At 43.5% G+C, this 19,846-nt stretch overlaps 2 protein-coding genes across 12 annotated transcripts in view; one reads left to right on the top strand and one right to left on the bottom strand.

Annotated features, from left to right (window-relative positions):
* Positions 1-7,626, bottom strand: part of ATG13 (autophagy related 13) — a 59,264-nt gene extending 51,638 nt beyond the window's left edge. For 4 of the 11 annotated variants that reach the window (XM_021085237.1, XM_005660946.3, XM_005660944.3 and 1 more), the window contains exons 1-2: positions 7,279-7,622; positions 6,808-6,907 (exon numbers count right to left, since the gene is read on the bottom strand). The gene's annotated coding sequence lies outside the window, so the exon portion shown is untranslated. Of the gene's footprint in view, positions 1-6,807; positions 6,908-7,278 lie in introns of all 11 variants that reach the window. The other 7 variants (XM_005660951.3, XM_021085238.1, XM_005660949.3 and 4 more) reach the window with 6 other exon arrangements.
* Positions 7,907-18,652, top strand: HARBI1 (harbinger transposase derived 1). The gene is made up of 3 exons (XM_003122827.6): positions 7,907-8,029; positions 8,732-9,545; positions 17,756-18,652. Exons 2-3 carry the CDS (start codon positions 8,876-8,878, stop codon positions 18,133-18,135), a joined length of 1,050 nt encoding a protein of 349 aa, XP_003122875.1. The 5' UTR covers positions 7,907-8,029; positions 8,732-8,875; the 3' UTR covers positions 18,136-18,652.

A 19,846-nucleotide genomic window follows, 5' to 3' on the forward strand; every position in this document is an offset into this window, starting at 1 on the left:
AAAAAAATAATTTTTTTTTTTTTGGTCTTTTTGTCACTTTAGGGCTGCACCCACAGCATATGGAAGTTCCCAGGCTAGGGGTCTAATTGGAGCTGTAGCTGCCGGCCTATGCCACAGCCACAGCAACACCAGATCCAAGCTGTGTCTGCGACCTCCACCATAGCTCATGGCAATGCCATATCCTTAACCCACTGAGCAAGGCCAGAGATCAAACCTGCAAGCTCATGGTTCCTAGCTGGATTAGTTTCTGCTGCACCACGACGGGAACTCTGAAAAAAAAAAATTTTTTTCCCCACTGTACGGCAAGGGGATCAAGTTATCCTTACATGTATACATTTTCCCCCCACCCTTTGTTCTGTTGCAATATGAGTATCTAGACATAGTTCTCAATGCTACTCAGCAGGATCTCCTTGTAAATCTATTCTAAGTTGTGTTTGATAACCCCCCAAAAAATAATTTTTATGTTTTCCTTTTTTATGGCCGCACCTGAGGCATACAGAAATTCCCAGACTAAGGGTTGAACCAGAGCTGCAGCTGAGACCTATGCTTCAGCCATGGCAACCCCAGATCCGAGCCGCATCTGTGGCCTATGCCTCAGCTTTCAGCAATGCCAGATCCTTAACCCACTGAGCAAGGACAGGAATCAAACCTGCATTCTCACAGAGACTACATTGGGTCCTTCAGCTGCTGAGTCACAATGGGAAGTCCTGTTTCCAATTTTAATAGTCTTTAAATGTTTTGAATTTAGGCTTAAAAGCTCAGTATGGCAAATCAGGAACAGTTAGTAAGGAAAAAAGACAGTTAAATACAAATTCGAGGATAAAGAGAACAAAACAGTAATTTCCCCACTTTCTAGGCATCAAATTAACTATTAAATTATAAAAGATCATTTTTCCACTTAGAAAGTTCCTTGCAGACAATGAGAAACAGAACAGAAAATGTTTAAACAACTGAAATAATCTTTGACTTAAAAGAGTTACAAAGAAAGTTTGAAAATAAAGAAGTAGGAAGAGGGAGTTTTGCTATAGCTCAGCTGGTTAAGAATCTGACTAGTATCCATGAGGATGTGGATTTGATCCCTGGCCTCACTCAGTGGGTTTAGGATCCAGTGCTGCTGCTGCAAGCTGTGGTGTAGGTCGCAGGTGCAGCTTGGATCTGGTGTTGCTGTGGCTGTGGCTGGCATATGCAGCTCCAATTTGACCCTAGCCTGGTAAATTACGTATGCCACAGGTGTAACCCTAAAAAGCAAAAAATCAAAAAATCATAGATACGGAGTTCCCTGGTGGTGCAGTGTGTTAAGGATCCAGCATTGTCACTGCTGTGGCTCTGGTGACTGCTGTGGCATGGGTTAAACCTCTAGCCCAGGAACTTTTGCATGCCATGAGTGTGGACAAAAAAACAATTCATAGAGATACTAGAAGAGCTTAGTAAAACCAAAACCACACCAATGATTCAATATACCTCTCTGACATGTCAAGTAGATATAAAAAATATATACATATTGAGGACCTGAATATTAAAACCAAGTCTGAGTGGGAAGGACAAATTAGGACTTTGGGATTAACATATATACACTACTATATATAACCAACAAGGACCTACTGTATAACACAGGAACTATACTCAGTATTCTGTAATACCTTTATGGGAAAAGAATCTGAAAAAGACAGCTATATACATATGTATAACTGAATCAGTTTGCTGCACACCTGAAAATAACACAGCATTGTAAATGAACTGTACTTCCATAAAAAATAATTTAGGGAGTTCCTTGGTAGCCTAGTGGTTAAAGGATCTGGCGTTGTCACTTCTATGGCTCGGGTTGATGTGTGGTACAGGTTTGGTCCCTGGCTTGGGAATTTCCACATGCCTCTGATGCAGCCAAAACAAAAACAAAAAACAGAACAACAATAATAAAACCAAGTCTAATATATATGTGCATAGCAGCCTATATGCAAGTCACTCAATCTCTCTGTACCTCAGACTCCTTTTTCATAGGGTTGTGGTAAGGATTAAATAAGGAAGTTCCTATAAAGAGTACCTGCCAAGTATGTGATCTTCAATAAAGCTCTTAGTTATTGACTCTAAATTTCATGTTCCTCTCTTAAGTTCAAGGGACACCATAAATTAATCATGTTCTTTTTTTTTTTTTTTTTTTTTTTTTGTCTTTTTGTGCACCCTTGGCACATGGAGTTTCCCAGGGTAGGGGTCTAATCGGAGCTGTTGCTTCTGGCCTACACCACAGGTTGAGCCGAGTCTGTGACCTACACCACAGCTCATGGCAACACCGGATCCTTAACCCACTGAGTGAGGCCAGGGATCGAACCTGAAACCTTATGGTTCCTAGTCAGATTCGTTAACCACTGAGCCACGATGAGAACTCTGATCATGTTCTTCACCATTAAAAAAAACTCTTTTCCAAATGTTATAGTCCATAGTTCAAAAAAAAAAAACAGAAACACTTAATAACGATGTACACATTAAGAAGCTTTTTAAAATAAACACACATAAAATCAAAGTTACAAATTATCTACAGATTAATAAAATTGAGAATATCTGACAACAAATGAGAGAGAAAAAGAAGCATTCAGAGGAAAATGTATAGCCTTATATGCCTTTATAATTAAAAAAAAAAAGACTTAAGTAAGTATTCAGTTTAAGAAACCAGACAATGAAAGAGACCAAAAGAAAATGGGAGGATGGAATAAAGGTAAAAACCATGTTTAATTAATTATGAAAGGAGTTCCTGTCGTGGCTCAGTGGTTAACAAATCCAACTAGGAACCATGAGGTTGCGGGTCTGATCCCTGACCTTGCTCAGTGGGTTAAGGATCCGACATTGCCGTGGTGTAGGTCACAGACACGGCTTGGATCTGGCATTGCTGTGGCTCTGGTATAGGCTGGCATCTGTAGCTCAGAATGGACCCCTAGCCTGGGAACCTCCATATGTCACAGGTGTGGCCCTAAAAAGACAAAAAACAAAAAAATAATTAACTATGAAAAATATAAAAACCTGTCTAAAGAATAAATAAGGCCAATATCTGGTTTCTTAAAAATTCCAACAGAAATATATTAAAGGGTGAAAACCTCATTAAGCTTATATTTAAAATAGGACATCTAAACCTCTACCAGTACTTCTCAACATAATCTCTCCTAATGACCTAACAGCTGTGGGCAATACAGAAGGAATGTGAGGGTGGGGACAAACTTTAAGCCTGGAAAGAATATGATTTTTAACTGTTTCTTTCATATTTGTATGAATCAAAAGTCAAAGGTGAGGAGTTCCTGTCATAGCGCAGTGGTTAACGAATCCGACTAGGAACCATGAGGTTGAGGGTTCGGTCCCTGCCCTTGCTCAGTGGGTTAACGATCCGGCGTTGCCGTCAGCTGTGGTGTAGGTTGCAGACATGGCTCGGAACCCGCGTTGCTGTGGCTCTGGCATAGGCTGGCGGCTACAGCTCCGATTAGACCCCTAACCTGGGAACCTCCATATGCCACGGGAGCGGCCCAAGAAAAGGCAAAAAGACAAAAAAAAAAAAAAAAAAAAAGTCAAAGGTGAAAGCAGTATTTTCCAAAATAACAATACTTGGTTATCACTTCCATAAATTCTTTATTTATCTTTACTTTTACTAAGATACTATTGACAGAGAGATTGTGCATGTTAATTGAATTGTTTTTCTATGTAATCATGAAGCACAATCTTATCCCTTCTCTTGTAACCAAGGGCATATATGCAGGACACCAGGGCAAAAACACATTTTTTCTTATGCTGCTTACACTGGCATTTAGAGGACTTCTCCAATAAACTGGCTCACATTTACTCTACAGTTAGAGACAATTACATAAAATTCATTTAAAAAAAATTTAAGGGACTTAAAATCCATTTAAAGATTTAAAATTAATTTTACATCCCTTTAAGGATTTAAAATCCTTTCAAGATTTAAAACCAGGAGTTCCTGCTGTGGTGCAACAGGATTGGTGGCCTCTCCTGGAGGGCTGCAACACAGGTTTGATCCCTGGCAGTGAAGAGTAGGTTAAGGATCCAGCACTGCTACAGTTGCAGCATAGGTGGCAACTATGGCTTAGATCTAACTGCTGGCCCAGGAACTCCATATGCCATGGGGTGGCCAAAAAAAAAAAAGATTTATAACCCAAACTTTAGGAAAAATTGCTTGATTCCCCCTGGTTAGAGAAGACTACTAGCCTCCTTTGCATTCTTCCTGCCTTCCTCCATTACCTTTATCCTGCCAGGGACTACTTGCAGTTCTCCAGGACTTGACGAAGAGGAAAGAAGCACCAAAAACCTCATGCACACTTTGCTTTGTTAAATCCATGCCTGAAAAAATGGTGCCCTATAGAAATTCGCCTTAGCTCAACAACCCAAGCCGGTAATTACCTCTATACCATCCTCTGCACATAAAGTTTAGGTAAGCTTTGTCCAAGAAGAAACTTTTAGTAAAGCATACATATTTTAAGACTCTCAAGTCAACATATAAGTCAAAAAAGTTTTAAGCAACATGGTAGTTCAAATATTAGCTGAATAGGTGGCATTTCTTAATCATTGAGGCGTATATTTTTCTTCCATTAAAAAATAAAAACAGGATTTCCCTTTGTGGCCCCATGGAAACAAACCTGACTAGTATCCATGGAGACACTGGACTTGATCCCTGGCCTCACTCAGTGGGTCAAGGATCTGGTGTTGCTCTGAGCTGTGGTGTAGGTCACAGACATGGCTCGTATCTGGCGTTGCTGTGGTGTGGCTCGGATTTGACCCCTAGCCTGGAAACTTCCATATGTCATGGGTGTGGCCCTAAAAAGCAAATAAATAAAAGTTTTTAAAGTAAGTAAATAAATAAGTAAATAAAGACAGAAATTCCCTGGTGCCTCAGCAGGTTAAGGATTCAGCAATGTCACTGCTGGGCATGGGTTTGACCCCTGGCCTGGAAACTTCCATGCCGTAGCCAAAAAAATAAATAAAAACAAAAACAACTTAAGTTGAATTATAAAGGGTCATAACAGTGACAAATTTTTTAGGTGTACTCTTTATTCTCTATAAGCAGCGCTCCAACCATAGTGTCATGAATGTCATTTGTCATTTTTTCTCTAATAAAGTAAAATTGTTTAAAAGTAAAAGAAATATTTTTATTTTTTTAAAAGTAAAAGAGGGAGTTCCCGTCGTGGCACAGTGGTTAACGAATCTGACTGGGAACCATTAGGTTGCGGGTTCGATCCCTGGCCTCCATCAGTGGGTTAAGGATCGGCGTTGCCGTGAGCTGTGGCATGAGCTGGGGGCTACAGCTCGGATTCGACCCCTAGCCTGGGAACCTCCATATGCTGTGGGAGCGGCCCAAAGAAATAACAAAAAGACATAAAAAAAAAAAGTAAAAGAAACATTTAAAAATAACATTTTAAGAATTTCTAGGTCTTACTAAGATTAAATAACTTCTCTCTAGATAAAGATTCCAAAATAAATACTTCCACTCCCACTTGAACAAAATGTAATTGCAGAGCATCAGGAATGAACTTTATCAAGTGAGTGCAATAAATTCTAAAGTGGTTGCATTTTCTGATTAGTCAACTTATCTTTGGAAACTCATTCATATAGTAGGACTTAGATCTTTGGAAGCTCAAAAGTTAACGTCTTAGTTGTCTTTTCACATCTAGGCTATGGACACCCTGCTCTGAGTCATGGAGATCATAAGCTAATGCAGCTGGGTGGATGTGGACAGGAAAAGCAATGGGAAAAAAAGGGACTTCTTGCCCCCATTTCCGTACAGTACAATTTCAGTATGCTTATATGAGAGGACTGAACTGTATCCAGCTGATTATTAACCCTTAAATAAAACAATATAATTTAATAGCTGAAGATCTGCAGTTTTTGCTTTAATTTTAATAACTACTCTAAGAAAATACAAATACACAGTAGGAACTGTTAGGTGTAAGTACAGTAATGGAAAACCCAGTGGTTTGTAATTTGTTATGAAATGTAAATCTCAAAAGTTGCCACAGCTGTCTTAACTTTTTTTTTTTTTTCCTTTTTTTCTTTCTAGGGCCGCACCTGCAGCATATGGAAGTTTCCAGGCTAGGGGTTGAATCAAGACTGCAGCTTGGGGCCTAAGCCACAGCCACAGAAATGCAGGATCTGAGCAGCACCTGCCATCTACACCACAACTCACAGCAACACTGAAATCTTAACCTACTGAACGGAGGCCGGGGATTGAACCAGCATCCTCACTGATACTAGTTGGGTTTGTAACCTGCTGACCCAAAACGGGAACTCCCCTTTTTTTCTTTAATGTTCATTCATTCGTATCCTTCCCCTGCCCCCCATCACTTTCTCCCTGGCTGTGGGATGGCCAGAAGAATAAGAAATACTAAAAGTGAAAGGCTGGAGTTCCCGTCGTGGCGCAATGGTTAAGGAATCCGACTAGGAACCATGAGGTTTCCGGTTCAATCCCTGGCCTTGCTCAGTGGGTTAAGGATCCGGCGTTGCCATGAGCTGTGCTGTAGGTCGCAGACAAGGCTCGGATCCCGCGTTGTTGTGATTCCGGCGTAGGCCGGCGGCTACAGCTCCGATTAGACCCCTAGCCTGGGAACCTCCGTATGCCGAAGAAGCAGCCCATGGGAACCTCCGTATGCCAAAGAAGCAGCCCAAGAAATGGCAAAAAGAAAAAAGAAAAAAGAAAAAAGAAAAAAAAAGGTGAAAGGCTTTACTGAATTGACCCGGAAAACTTGGGAACTAAATGACTGGAAAAGTGAAAACTGAGATGAGTTAGTGATAAATCCAAGAAGATGCTTAGCCACTTACCCAGAGATTAAATGAGAATGGATCGCAGGTTTCCACAGGTCGTTCCACTGCCAGTAAGATAACTTGGGTCCCTTTTTTCACTAGTCAACAGTCACCTCACCTACACGCGGAGTACATATTTGGCACTCAACAAACCTTGATCGAATGGAAACCTATCTCATTCACATTGGCACCCAATCCCAGAGTAATGGCTCCAAACTGTAAATAATAATTCCCTCCAAAAAGCCTTACGACTTAACCCAAAGAGCTGATAAAGTAGAGACAAAAGCTCTGAGGATCTTGTAAACACTGGGAATAATCAAGGGCCAACGGGGCCTACTCTAAATCAACTTTCCTAAGTAAGCTTAGAGGACTGAAAGCTAGCAGGCTTTGGCTTCGCTGGGGGTACCCCATGGGCCGCAGGCCGCATATCCTTAGCCTCCCACCCGGGGGCGCTGAGAGATGTGGGGGAATTCACCCTAAAGTTAGTACCTGTGAAGCTGTGACACAGAAAGTGGCTCTGGGCTCTCATTACGGAAGCCGAGGCCTGGGGCCGCCCAGCTGCGCCTCCTGGCTGAGGGCTCCGCGCTCCGGGGCTGAAGTGACAGCACGGGTCGCAGATAATACTTCACGTCTCAGGAGTCTCTTGGCTCGCAAGCCCCTGGAGTTTTGCTCCCAGATTACGTGAGTTGTCGTACTGACGTCTACAAGCGCTCTTCTAGGCTTCCGGCACAGCTCAAAAGATCACTCCCGCCTTAAGCCCACCAGCGGGTCGCTTCCCGGCGCCGCCATGGTTAGTGTTTGTTTTCATCCGCTTCGGTGAAGGCGGGGGAAGGAAGAGGGCTGGGGGAAATAGAGCTATCTAACCTGAGCCACACTTTCGCCACAACAAGGATGCCCTACTTAATCTCTTTCCTCTTTGATGTACCCATAGAAACAGGTATCCTTACCATATAAGTCTGACTCACCAATCTCTTCAAGCGTCTCCGAAGGAAAGAAAGGCGTAAAGAGAAGGGGTCTTTGAAAGAACGCGAACGTTTGGTCCTTGTGTGGAATGTGCGCCGACAAACCTCAGGTCGCGGAGACAGCTTCAGTGAGGACGCGGCGTGGGGCGGGCGCTGACGCGAAGTGGGCGGTGCCTATACTGAGCGCCGTGGCGGCTTGTGCGCGGACGCCGGTTCCGGAGGAGGGCTGGACCCGGCTGGGTGGGGAGTGTGGCTAGTAACCTGGCTGCCGCGGAGAGGTGGGTGAGCGGCCTTGGCAGACTTTGAGTGGCCAAAGGCAATCACACATCCGTATCCATTTCTACCTTTTAAAAGCAGCGGAGTCTCCTCTCAATCCTGTCTCTTCCAGCCTCGTCTTTTGCGCCTTCCTTCTAACTTGTCTGGTCTTCCCTACTTCCTAGCCCTCAGCCTCACGATTTCGGTTTCTTGGAGTGAATGTAAAGCCTTTTGTTAGAGCACATAATCTCTGTCAACCAGCCTGGGTCGTTGGAGGGTTTTTTGTCCCCTCTTCCCTTGTTAGACTGTTTTGAGAGCCACCCCCACCCCCATCGTCCCTTACTTATCAGGTGAAGCCAGAGGGCTTTGGGTAAAGAATCCCGCCGTGACTAATCCCTGTCATGGGTAGTTATGACTTATGTCGGCTGCTTCGTAGCCTTATAGTTAGGAACAGACCTCTTTTACTTTGTGAATAAATATGCCATCACCTCCATTAATCTTTTTCTCTCCACAGTTAAATGCCAAGCATTAAATGAGCCACCGAAATTCAGCGGTGAATTTCTCCTTCAAACCAAAGCAAACCTGTCGAATGAAAATCGAGTTACAGTTACAGCACCTTTTGCTTGAACAAAAAGGGAATTTGAGAAAAGGATCTGTTGTAGCCTTTGAATCACTTTAAAGTTTTTGGTAGGTTTCTAATTTTTTTTTTCTTTTAACCTTTACAGAGAGAAGATTATAAATGCCAGAGCCATTTAAATGATGGTTAGCCGTTGAATTCTGACACTTCCTTAAATACCTTCTTGCACCAACATACTGGGAAGATTCGGAAAAGTAGCATAGGGAAGGAAAGACAAGTTTTATATAATACTATGGCTATACCAATAACAGTGCTTGACTGTGATCTCTTGCTATATGGCCGAGGTCACCGGACATTGGATCGCTTTAAGCTGGATGATGTGACAGATGAATACTTGATGTCCATGTATGGGTTTCCCCGACAGTTCATTTATTACTTGGTGGAGCTCTTGGGGTCAAGTCTTTCTAGACCTACTCAGAGATCCAGAGCTATTAGCCCAGAGACACAGATCCTTGCAGCACTGGGCTTCTATACCTCAGGTTCCTTCCAAACTCGGATGGGAGATGCTATTGGAATCAGTCAGGCATCTATGAGTCGATGTGTCACCAATGTCACCGAAGCGCTTGTGGAAAGAGCTTCACAGTTCATCCGCTTTCCAGCTGATGAAGCCTCTGTGCAGGCTCTGAAGGATGAATTCTATGGGTTGGCAGGGATGCCAGGGGTCATAGGGGTGGTCGACTGTATCCACGTGGCAATCAAGGCGCCAAATGCCGAGGACCTTTCCTACGTGAACCGCAAAGGTCTTCATTCTTTGAACTGCCTGATGGTGTGTGACATCAGAGGGACACTAATGACTGTGGAGACCAACTGGCCAGGAAGTCTCCAGGACTGTGTGGTGCTGCAGCAGTCTTCTCTCAGCAGTCAGTTTGAAGCTGGTATGCACAAAGAGAGCTGGCTGCTTGGTAAGTCTGCAAGTGTAAATGCTTCATTTTATATCTATGGAAAACTTATTTGGGAGTTCCCATTGTGGCTCAGCAGAAACGAACCCAACTAGTATCCATGAGGATGCGGGTTTGATCCCTGGACTCGGGGATCAGTTAGTTAAGGATCCCTCCTTGCTGCAAGCTCTGGTGTAGGTCCCAGAGGTGGCTCAGATCCCCAGTTTCTGTAGTTGTGGTGTAGGCCAGCAGCTGTAGCTTGGATTCGACCCCTAGCCTGGGAACTTCCATAAGCCTCACCTGTGTTCCTTAAAAAAAAGGAAAGAAAAAGAAAACTTATTTGGCAGAGTAGAATGAAATACGGAGTCTGTGGACCTGAGTCTTAGTCTTGGTCCTTTTTTAATGGGACCTCAAATGAGAATTCTCTGAGCCTTAATTTTTTAAAAATCAACGTTTGAAAGACATTTATTAACACTTAAAAACATATGATTTGATCCATCTCTTTGAAGAATGTATTTTGGAGGGTACACCTTCAGAAATAATGTAAAACAGGAGTTCCCGCTGTGGCATAGTGGGTTAAAATCTGACTGCAGCTGCTTGTGTCACTACGGAGTCGCAAGTTTGATTCCCAGCCCAGTGTGGTGGATTAAGGATCTGGCATTGCCACAGCTTTGGCATAGGTTGCAACCGCAGCTCAGAATCAGTCCCTGGCCTGGGAACTTCCATATGCCACAGGTGCGGCCATAAAAAAAAAAGGTAAAACAAAGTTGCACAGGGGAACTTGCATTGCAGCAGTAGTTTGGGTTTTTTTGGTTTTGTTCATTTGGGAGTTAACACCCACAATATATGGAAGTTCCCAGACTGGAGACTGATCCCACTACAGCACCAAGCCAAACCACTGCAGTGACAACCTGCTGTGCCACAAGAGAGTTCTCTGCAGTGTTTTGTAGTTACAAACAACAGCATAGCAACAACCCTGCAAAAACATGCCCCCTTAAATACAGCCAAATACTTATCAATCCAGATATGGTTAAATGTAGTATATCTATACAATTGAGCCTTAATTATTATTATTTTTTTGTTTTTTAGGGCCGCACCCACACCATATGCAGGTTCCCAGGCTAGGGGTCCAATCCAAGCGGTAGCCACCAGCCTATACCAGAGCCATAGCAACACAGGACCGAGCTGCATCTGCAACTAACACCATAGCTCATGGCAATGCTGGACCTTTAACCCACTGAGCAGGGCCAGGGATTGAACCTGCATCCTCATGGATACTAGTCAGGTTCATTAACCACTGAGCCATGACGGGAACTCTGAGCCTTAATTTTTGTCATCTGTAAAATAGTGAAAATAATGCTAATGGCAGTAATACCTATTGTAAGAATTAGGTAATATATGTGAAATTTCAATCTAAAGTATTGTGTGGGTATATTACTTTTGCCTTGGTGATTGTCACTGTAACATCTATATGAAAATGATAGAAGGCAGTGCGTTTTGAAACTCACTTCAGTGATCTGCCTCAATACCCTTGGAAAGCCTGGCTTAATGATCTGAGTAAGATAAGAACCCATTTGGAGTTCCCGTCATGGTGCAGTGTACTAGGAACCATGAGGTTGTGGGTTCGATCCCTGGCCTTACTCAGTGGGTTAAGGATCCGGCATTGCCATGAGCTGTGGTGTCGGTTGCAGACACGGTTCAGATCTGGCATTACTGTGGCTCTGATGTAGGCTGGCAGCTGTAGCTCCGATTAGACCCCAGGCTGGGAACCTCCACATGCCGTGGGTGCGGCCCTAAAAAGAGGACAAAAAAAGAAAAGAAAAAGGGCAAGAACCCATTCATTATTGAGCAGTGCAAACTGATTTGACTGTAGGGCTGCAAGAAATACAGTTAGTTAACAGTGATGAAACCCTCAAGCCTGGCTCCTTTCTTGCCTCCTTCCTCCATCTTTCTCTCTTTCTCTTTTTCTCTCTTTTTCAAACACTGCTCTTATGTGAGCAACAGGAAAAGGGTTATCTAATATACAACATATTATGTGAGAGGTGAAAAGGCACATTAAGGATTGGAAGACCTGTCTTTGAAGACCACTAATCATATCTGCACTGCACATGCTCATAACACAGTGTTTTACATATAATAGATGCTCAGGAATTTTTCTCTTTACTGTGCTAACTGGAAGTTGAAGAAAAACCTCCTCTGTTGCAAGTAGGAAGAGACTGTTGTCGCACTGCCTGGCCTAGAGCTGCCAGGATACTATGAGTAGCATCTTGGAACTTAACTGATTTTCTTGAGTTGTTGGGTCTACACTCTGATTCCAGTGCACCACCATCTCCTGTCACCTACGGGACTTTTGTCTTAATCCCACCATTTGGCTACTCTGAACTTTCAAACTCTATTTTCATACAACTCACACCGAGAAGTGAGGGAAAGCCTGTTTGCAAGTGTCTCATCCAGCTACTACTTTCATCACTGTAGAAGTACTTGGGTCCAAGCTGATTTCCTCTGAGATCACTTTGTGCTCTAAAGCCAGCCAAAAATGCCTGAGCACTTAGAATTTATCAGGCAATCTTGTAAGCACTTTGCATTGGATTATCTCACTTAATCCTTACAAAAACTTCAGGAGTTAAATACTAATATCAATATTTTCATAAAAGAGGAAATTAAGGCACAGAACATCTGATTCCTTTGTGTTTATTTTTTTAAATTTATTTATTTTTTCTATTTTAGGCTGTCCTGCAGCATATGGAGTTCCCAGGCCAGGGATCAGATCTGAACCACAGTTGTGACTAATGCTGCAGTTGCATAGGTGTGACCTATACTGTAGCTATATAGGATCTTAGCTGCATGGATCCTTAACGCACTGTGCTCCTGATCATATGAGGAGTTACTCTATTTGGCAAATGATCCTTTTGTTAGGACTTCAAGGTCATGTAGGAATTACTGATTTTCTGTTCTTCACACTTTGGGACCCCAAATTCAGTTGGAATTATGACTTTAAAGTAGTTTTTAAGGAGTACTCGTCATGGCTCAGTGGTTAACAAATCTGACTAGGAACCATGAGGTTGCGAGTTTGATCCCTGGCCTTGCTCAGTGGGTTAAGGATCCGGTGTGGCCAGGAGCTGTGGTGTAGATTGCAGATGCAGCTCGGATCCCATGTCGCAGTGGTGTGGCATAGGCTGGCGGCTACAGCTCTCATTCAACCCCTAGCCTGGGACCCTCCATATGCCACGGGAGTGGCCCTAGAAAAGACAAAACAACAACAACAACAAAAAAAGTAGTTTTTAAGTGTTTATAGGACATAATTGAAAATAGGTAAAACAAAGACAAATTTTTACGTGTTTTTCTGCTTCCCCTCTTTTCAGAAAGAATGGAAGTGGGGGATTCCCCGGTGGCCTAGTGGGTTAAGGATCCAGTGTTGTCGTTGGTGTGGCTCAAGTCACTGCCGTGGTTCAGATATTATCCCTGGCCTGGCCTGGAAACTTCTGCATGTCATGAACATGGCCAAAAAAAAAAAAAAAAAAAAGAGTGTGTAGATGGGAGAAATATATAGTACAATAACATTTAACAAATGTTTATTGTGTGTTTGTTTTTTTTTTAAGGGCACCTGCTGCATATGGAATTCCCAGGCTAGGGATCAAATTAAAGCTGTAGCCCCCAGCCTATGCTACAGCCACAACAACTCGGGATCTGAGCTGAGTCTGCGACCTACACCACAGCTCATGGCAACATTGGATCCTTAACCCACTGATCAGGGCCAGGGATTGAACCTGTGTCTTCATGGATACTAGTTGAGTTCATTACTGCTGAGCCACAATAGGAACTAACAAGTGTTTATTAAGGCCATTTTTGCACCAGGCCACATGCTAGGCCCTAATGCTGCCCGGAAGGTGCGCCCGAGGAGGTTGGTGATGTGGAAATTGATTCCCTTAGTTCTATCAGTTCTAGCACATACCTGTTGAAAAGCCAGCCTCTATTAGCTGTAACAGCAAAAGTAGTTTGAAGACTAGTATAGTGAACTAGTATAGTGTTTCACAGATTTTCCAGACCAAAAGGGTTTATCTGGGTAATTTATTTAAGATGTACATTTCTGGGCCCCGCTTCAACTTCAGGAATGAAAATCTTCGAGAAGAGAATCTGGACATGATTTTTTAACAGGTGCCTTAAATGATTTGTATGAATAGATGTTTAGAAAACACTGGTCTGGGAGTTCCCGTCGTGGCGCAGTGGTTAATGAATCCGACTAGGAACCATGAGGTTGCGGGTTCAGTCCCTGCCCTTGCTCAGTGAGTTAAGGATCCGGCGTTGCCGTGAGCTGTGGTGTAGGTCCAGACGCGGCTCGGATCCCTCGTTGCTGCAGCTACAGCTCCGATTAGACCCCTAGCCTGGGAATCTCCAAATGCCACGGGAGCGGCCCAAGAAATGGCAAAAAGACAAAAAAAAAAAAAAAAAAAAAAAAAAAAGAAAACACTGGTCTGGACGTGCAGGGAAGACTAGCAGCATTACAAGGAACGACAAGATGTTAAAAAGAGAGAGAGATAAAATGGCTGATCGTAAGAACACTATCAATTGTTCTAGATTTGCCAAACCTAGAACTAGCTTTGGTTCCCCCCACCCCCTTTTTAAGCATATTTTCACCTTGGGTGTCATCCCTTCGTGTGCTCATTCTCATCTGTCCCTTCAGAGGGCATCACCTAATTTCCCTTCTCTAAATATTCCTGCTCCCACAACCAGTCCAGCCTGAGTTCTTATTTCTTCAGCTCTTGGCCTAGTGCTGCTAAGCAGCTTTGGCTAAGATCTGCCAAAATGTCTCTTGGATGACTGATCATGTAAGCAATTGTAATCTGTTTAGCAATTCTGATCCTAAATCCGCCGCAAGTGTCTGTCTTCCAGTGGTGCTTGGATTATAACCAGTTAATGACAATGAAGCATTTTATAAAAGGTCTACATTAACTAACTCATCTTGTATGTTTCCTCAGTTAAGACCCATATTGTTTCTTAGAGAAACGTTTAGCAAATATTTAGTATCTCTGTGTTTTTGTATTCATCTTAAATGTTTTTCTCATTCTCTTTTACAGCATTATACCATTGTTTTAGTGACTCTGAGTCTGACATTATTAGCCTTTAGCAACTAGCTCCTTCTTCTCCCTTTGCCTGACATGTCAAAGGATGGCTGATGTGTATTTTTATTTTCTCATTTGTAAAATGAGTTCAAGAATATCTGCCTGACTGAGTTGGGATTGGATAAGAGATAATATTTAAAGTGCCTAATATATATGGTAGGTATTCAGTGAGTCATAGATATTATTTTCATTATTTACAACATCAGTTTATTTTTTTCTTTTTTCTTTTTTCTTTTTTTTTTTTTTTTTTTTTGTCTTTTTAGGGATGCACCGGTGGCATATGGAATTTCCCAGGCTAGGGGTCGAATGGGAGCTGTAGCTGCTGGCCTACACCACAGCTACAGTAACGCCAGACCCAAGCCACGTCTGCAACCTACACAGCAGCTCACAGCAATGCCAGAACCTTGACCCACTGAGGAAGGCCAAGGATCAAACCTGCAACCTCATGTTCTTAGTCAGATTTGTTTCCGCTGCGCCACAACGGGAACTCCAATATCAGTTTCTTAAATTCAGTATTTAGTAGGGACAAGTTCAATTAAAATAGATTGTGGGGAGTTCCCGTCGTGGTGCAGTGGTTAACGAATCCGACCAGGAACCATGAGGTTGCGGGTTCGGTCCCTGCCCTTGCTCAGTGGGTTAATGATCCAGCGTTGCCGTGAGCTGTGGTGTAGCTCAAAGATGTGGCTCGGATCTGGCATTGCTGTGGCTCTGGTGTAGGCTGGTAGCTACAGCTCCAATTAGACCCCTAGCCTGGGAACCTCCATATGCCGTGGGTGGGCCCTAAAAGGACAAAAGACAAAAATAAATAAATAAATAAAGTTAATCCATGAGGATATGGGTTTGATCCCTGGCCTTGCTCAGGTTAAGGATCCAGCATTGCCGTGATCTGTGGCGTAGGTCACAGACGCAGCTTGGATTCTGCATTGCTATGGCTATGTCATAGGCCAGCAGCTGCAGCTCTGATTCAACCCCTAGCCTGGGAACCTCCATATGCTGCCAGTGTGGCCCTAAAAAGACAAAAAAAAAAAAAAAAGTTAATCCAATAAACCTAAACCTAATACAATGTTACGTTTCATTATCTCAGTAATTTTTTTAATTTAAAAAATTGCATTTGAAATAAATTTAACCCAGTTGTTAGAAAGGTAAGCTCCTGGAGGAAAGGAGTTCTGTATGTTTGGAATGGTGCCTAGCACTCTGAACAGCCACAACTATTTACCGAAACTGGGGAGGGGTCAGGAACACAGCAGCTATGCAAGCTAGGATTCCTCGGTCTGTTTGTCTCAAATTTCTAAGGGTTTGTACCTCTCTCTGAGACATTTCATCTTCCAGATGTAGGGGGTCTGGACGATTACGTATTTGTAGAGACATGGTACCATTGTAATAGGACATTGTATCCCAGTTTTTTTCGTTTTGTTTTGGTTTTAGCACTTCTCAGTATCATTCGATAAGGAAGTCACTTAGAGGAAATGCCTGTGTGTATTATTTTAATTGACTTCTGATTTTATTTCCTGATCCCTGACTATTGCTGTTTACATCATTGTATTTATCCTCTCCTTGTTGAGGTGAAATTCTAACAGTTCCTCGGTTACAAAGGCTTGGTTCTAAAGACTTAAACATGTGACTGCACCTGCAGTGTATGGAAGTTCCCAAGCTGGGGATTGAGCCACAACCACTGTAGAAGCAAAGCTGAGTAGTTATGCCATGAGCCACAAGGGAAGTCCAGGCTTGGTTCTAATGACTGTAATATCTAGGAAGGCAGAACAAGTGACTTCCAATCTCTGCCTCAGATGCTGGGACTTTTTTGTTTTGTTTTGTTTTTGTCTCTTTAGGGCCACACCAGCGGCATATGGAAGTTCCCAGGTTAGGGATCGAATCACAGCTGCAACTGCAGCTGCTGGCCTACACCATAGCCACAGCAATGCAAGATCTGAGCCTCATCTGCTGCCTACACTGCAGCTTGTGGCAACACCGGATCATTTAATTCCCCCGAATGAGGCCAGGCATCAAACCTGCATCGTCATGGACACTAAGGTTCTTAATCCTCTGAACCACAGTGGGAACTCCTGGGACTTTTTTCTTATTCTTTTTAGCACTGGATGAATGAATGATTATTGTCTATGAAATACTCTGAAATCTCTAGGTAGTTCTTTCATACCTGATCTTCTTTCTTTCTTTTTTTATTTTGGCTGCACCTGCATCATGAGGAAATTCCTTAGCCAGGGAGTGAACCCTCGCCACAGCAGTAACTGGAGCCACACCAGTGACAATGCCAGACCCTTAACGTGCTGAGCCAGCAGGGAACTTCCAGACCTGACATTTTAAAGGTGAAGTTAAAATTTTTTCCTCACAAGTGTTTTGAGGTCTCCTGGCAGAATTCTCTTTTTCTCTCTTTCATCCTTGCTCTTTAAGATTTTGAAGATTGGCTTGCGATGTGATGGTTGTTTTGCTTTGGCACAGAGACAACACTGGGTCCTTAACCCACTGTGGCACAGAGGGAACCCTGCTATGTGATAGTTCTTGCTAACTTTTTAAAAAAAATTAAAAAAAAATTTTTTTTTGCTTTTTTAGGGCCGCACCTGCAGCATATGGAAGTTCCCAGGCTAGGGGTTGAATTGGAGGTATAGCTGCAGCTGCCTGCTTATACCACAGCCACAGCAACACCCGATCCCCGACCCACTGAGCAAGGCCGGGGATTGAACCCGAATCCTCATGGACACTAGTCGGATTCATTTCTGCCTGCTGCACCACGACAGGAACTTCTTTACTATCCTTCTATTAAATAACAGTATCTCTGAATTAGAAAATCCAGGGATTTCATTTCCTCCAGTGCCTTCCCCTCCATCCTTTATTCTTTCAGACTTGCCTTTCTTTAGCCTCTGCTCTTTCTCTACTGGTTTAAAACCAAGGGTATTCCCAGCCGAGACTCATGTCTTCTGACTCATGACCACACCTCCTCTTTACAACAGCGGCATTTCCCTCTTGGTCTACCTGGTGTGCTTTGGCTCCAGAAGCTGTTGCATTTTCTTGTCCTTTCTCCATATATGTGCCTGGATTTTCCTTTTTGTTTGTGTTCCAGTTAGAAACATTTATGATTTCTTTGGGCCTTCCCCACAGGTGACAGCTCCTTCTTTCTCCGCTCCTGGCTTATGACTCCACTTCACATTCCTGAAACTCCAGCCGAATATCGCTACAACATGGCCCATTCGGCGACTCACAGTGTGATCGAGAAGACTTTCCGAACCCTGTGCTCCCGATTCCGCTGCCTGGACGGCTCCAAGGGGGCACTGCAGTACTCCCCGGAGAAGTGCAGCCACATCATCTTGGCTTGCTGTGTCCTCCACAACATCTCCCTGGAGCATGGGATGGATGTTTGGTCCTCACCAGTGACAGGACCCATGGAACAGCCCCCGGAGGAAGAGTATGAGCACATGGAGTCCTTGGACCTAGAGGCTGACCGTATCCGGCAGGAGCTGATGCTCACTCACTTCAGCTAATGTGGAAGGTGGGGAGGCGGGAGGTTTTCCAGGAGGATCTGGGACCAACTTTCCCTCTCACCACCCCCAACACAGTTCCATCATCTAGCGTGACTGAGTGTGTGGACACCTATCACAAACTCACATTTCATCAGTGTGTTTTAGACAGTTTGGGGCTAATTTTATTAACTACCCCCAAGCCACCAAGACAATAGTTCCCTGCTATCCACTGAACTCTAGGTTGGCACCACTCATTTGAAAGTTCCCTGGTTGCAGACATCTATATCATGCCTAGAAAATCAAAGCAAAGGGGAAAACAGTATCTAGCCAGCCAGACACAATTATCTAAAGATTTTAAATGAAAGCAATATTTGATCTAAATTCTCTGGATGGTATCTTAGCTTTGTTACCTCTAGAGGCATAATCTGAGGCAAGGGTAAAGAGTAACTTTAGGTTGGGGAGTGGTCTTCTGACATAGGTAAATGGCTACTAATCTGAATGTGCAGCTTTGTGTTTTAAGATGTCAGGGACACGCAAACTTCCATCTTGTGTCTGCAGTAAATGCCTTTTTTTTTTTTTTTTTTTTTTTTTTTTTTTTTTTTTTTAGGGCCACAGGTGTGGCATATGGAAGTTCCCAGGCTAGGGGTCAAATTGGAGCTACAGCTGCTGGCCTTCACGACAGCCAGAGCAATGTGGGAACCAAGCTGTGTCTGCAATCTGCATTGCTGTGTCCTTAACATGCTGAGTGAGGCCAGCGATCGAACCCACATCCTTGTGGATACTAGTCGGGTTGTTTCTGCTGAGCCACAACAGGAACTCCCTGTCTGGAGTAATTGATCTGTGACTTGGACCCAGTTCCCAGGGAGAACATCTAGACTCCAGTCTCTTACATCTAACCCTGAGTAGGAGTTAAAGGCTAAATGGGCTTAAGAATTCAATCAGCTTGTGGAAGACAAGTCAAATGCAGATAAAACAGCAAGCTTAGGAGTTCCCGTCGTGGCGCAGTGGTTAACGAATCCGACTAGGAACCATGAGGTTGCGGGTTCGGTCCCTGCCCTTGCTCAGTGGGTTAACGATCTGGCGTTGCCGTGAGCTGTGGTGTAGGTCGCAGACACGGCTCAGATCCCGCGTTGCTGTGCCTCTGGCGTAGGCCGGTGGCTACAGCTCCGATTCAACCCCTAGCCTGGGAACCTCCATATGCCGCGGGATCGGCCCAAGAAATAGCAACAACAACAACAACAAAACAACAACAAAAAAGACAAAACACACACAAAAAAAAAAAAAAAAAAACAGCAAGCTTACACTTTACTGGGGAATCTAAAGACATTTACTTCTTGATGGGCAAAAGAGATTCACCCAGGTTTAGACATCCCACATCCAAATAGATCACATTTCTTATAATCATGATATTAGAATGTCTCTTTGGCTATTCTGCTTTGAAACTCCTTGTTTGAAGGAAAGTTTAGGGGATAAAGAAGGCATGTGAGGAGTTCCCGCCTGTTGTGGCACAGTGGAAATGAATCCAACTAGGAACCATGAGGTTGCGGGTTCGACCCCTGGCCTCGCTCAGAGAGTTAAGGATCTGGCGTTGATGTGAACTGTGGTGTAGGCCAGCAGCTGTAGCTCCAATTGGACTCCTAGCCTGGGAAACCTCCATGTGCTGCAGGTGCTGCCCTAAAAAGATCAAAAAAAAAAAAAAAAAAAAAGTCATGTGAAGGTATTAAAAAAGGTA

The sequence above is a fragment of the Sus scrofa genome, chromosome 2, assembly GCF_000003025.6.
Source record: "Sus scrofa isolate TJ Tabasco breed Duroc chromosome 2, Sscrofa11.1, whole genome shotgun sequence".
Lineage (NCBI taxonomy): Eukaryota > Metazoa > Chordata > Mammalia > Artiodactyla > Suidae > Sus > Sus scrofa.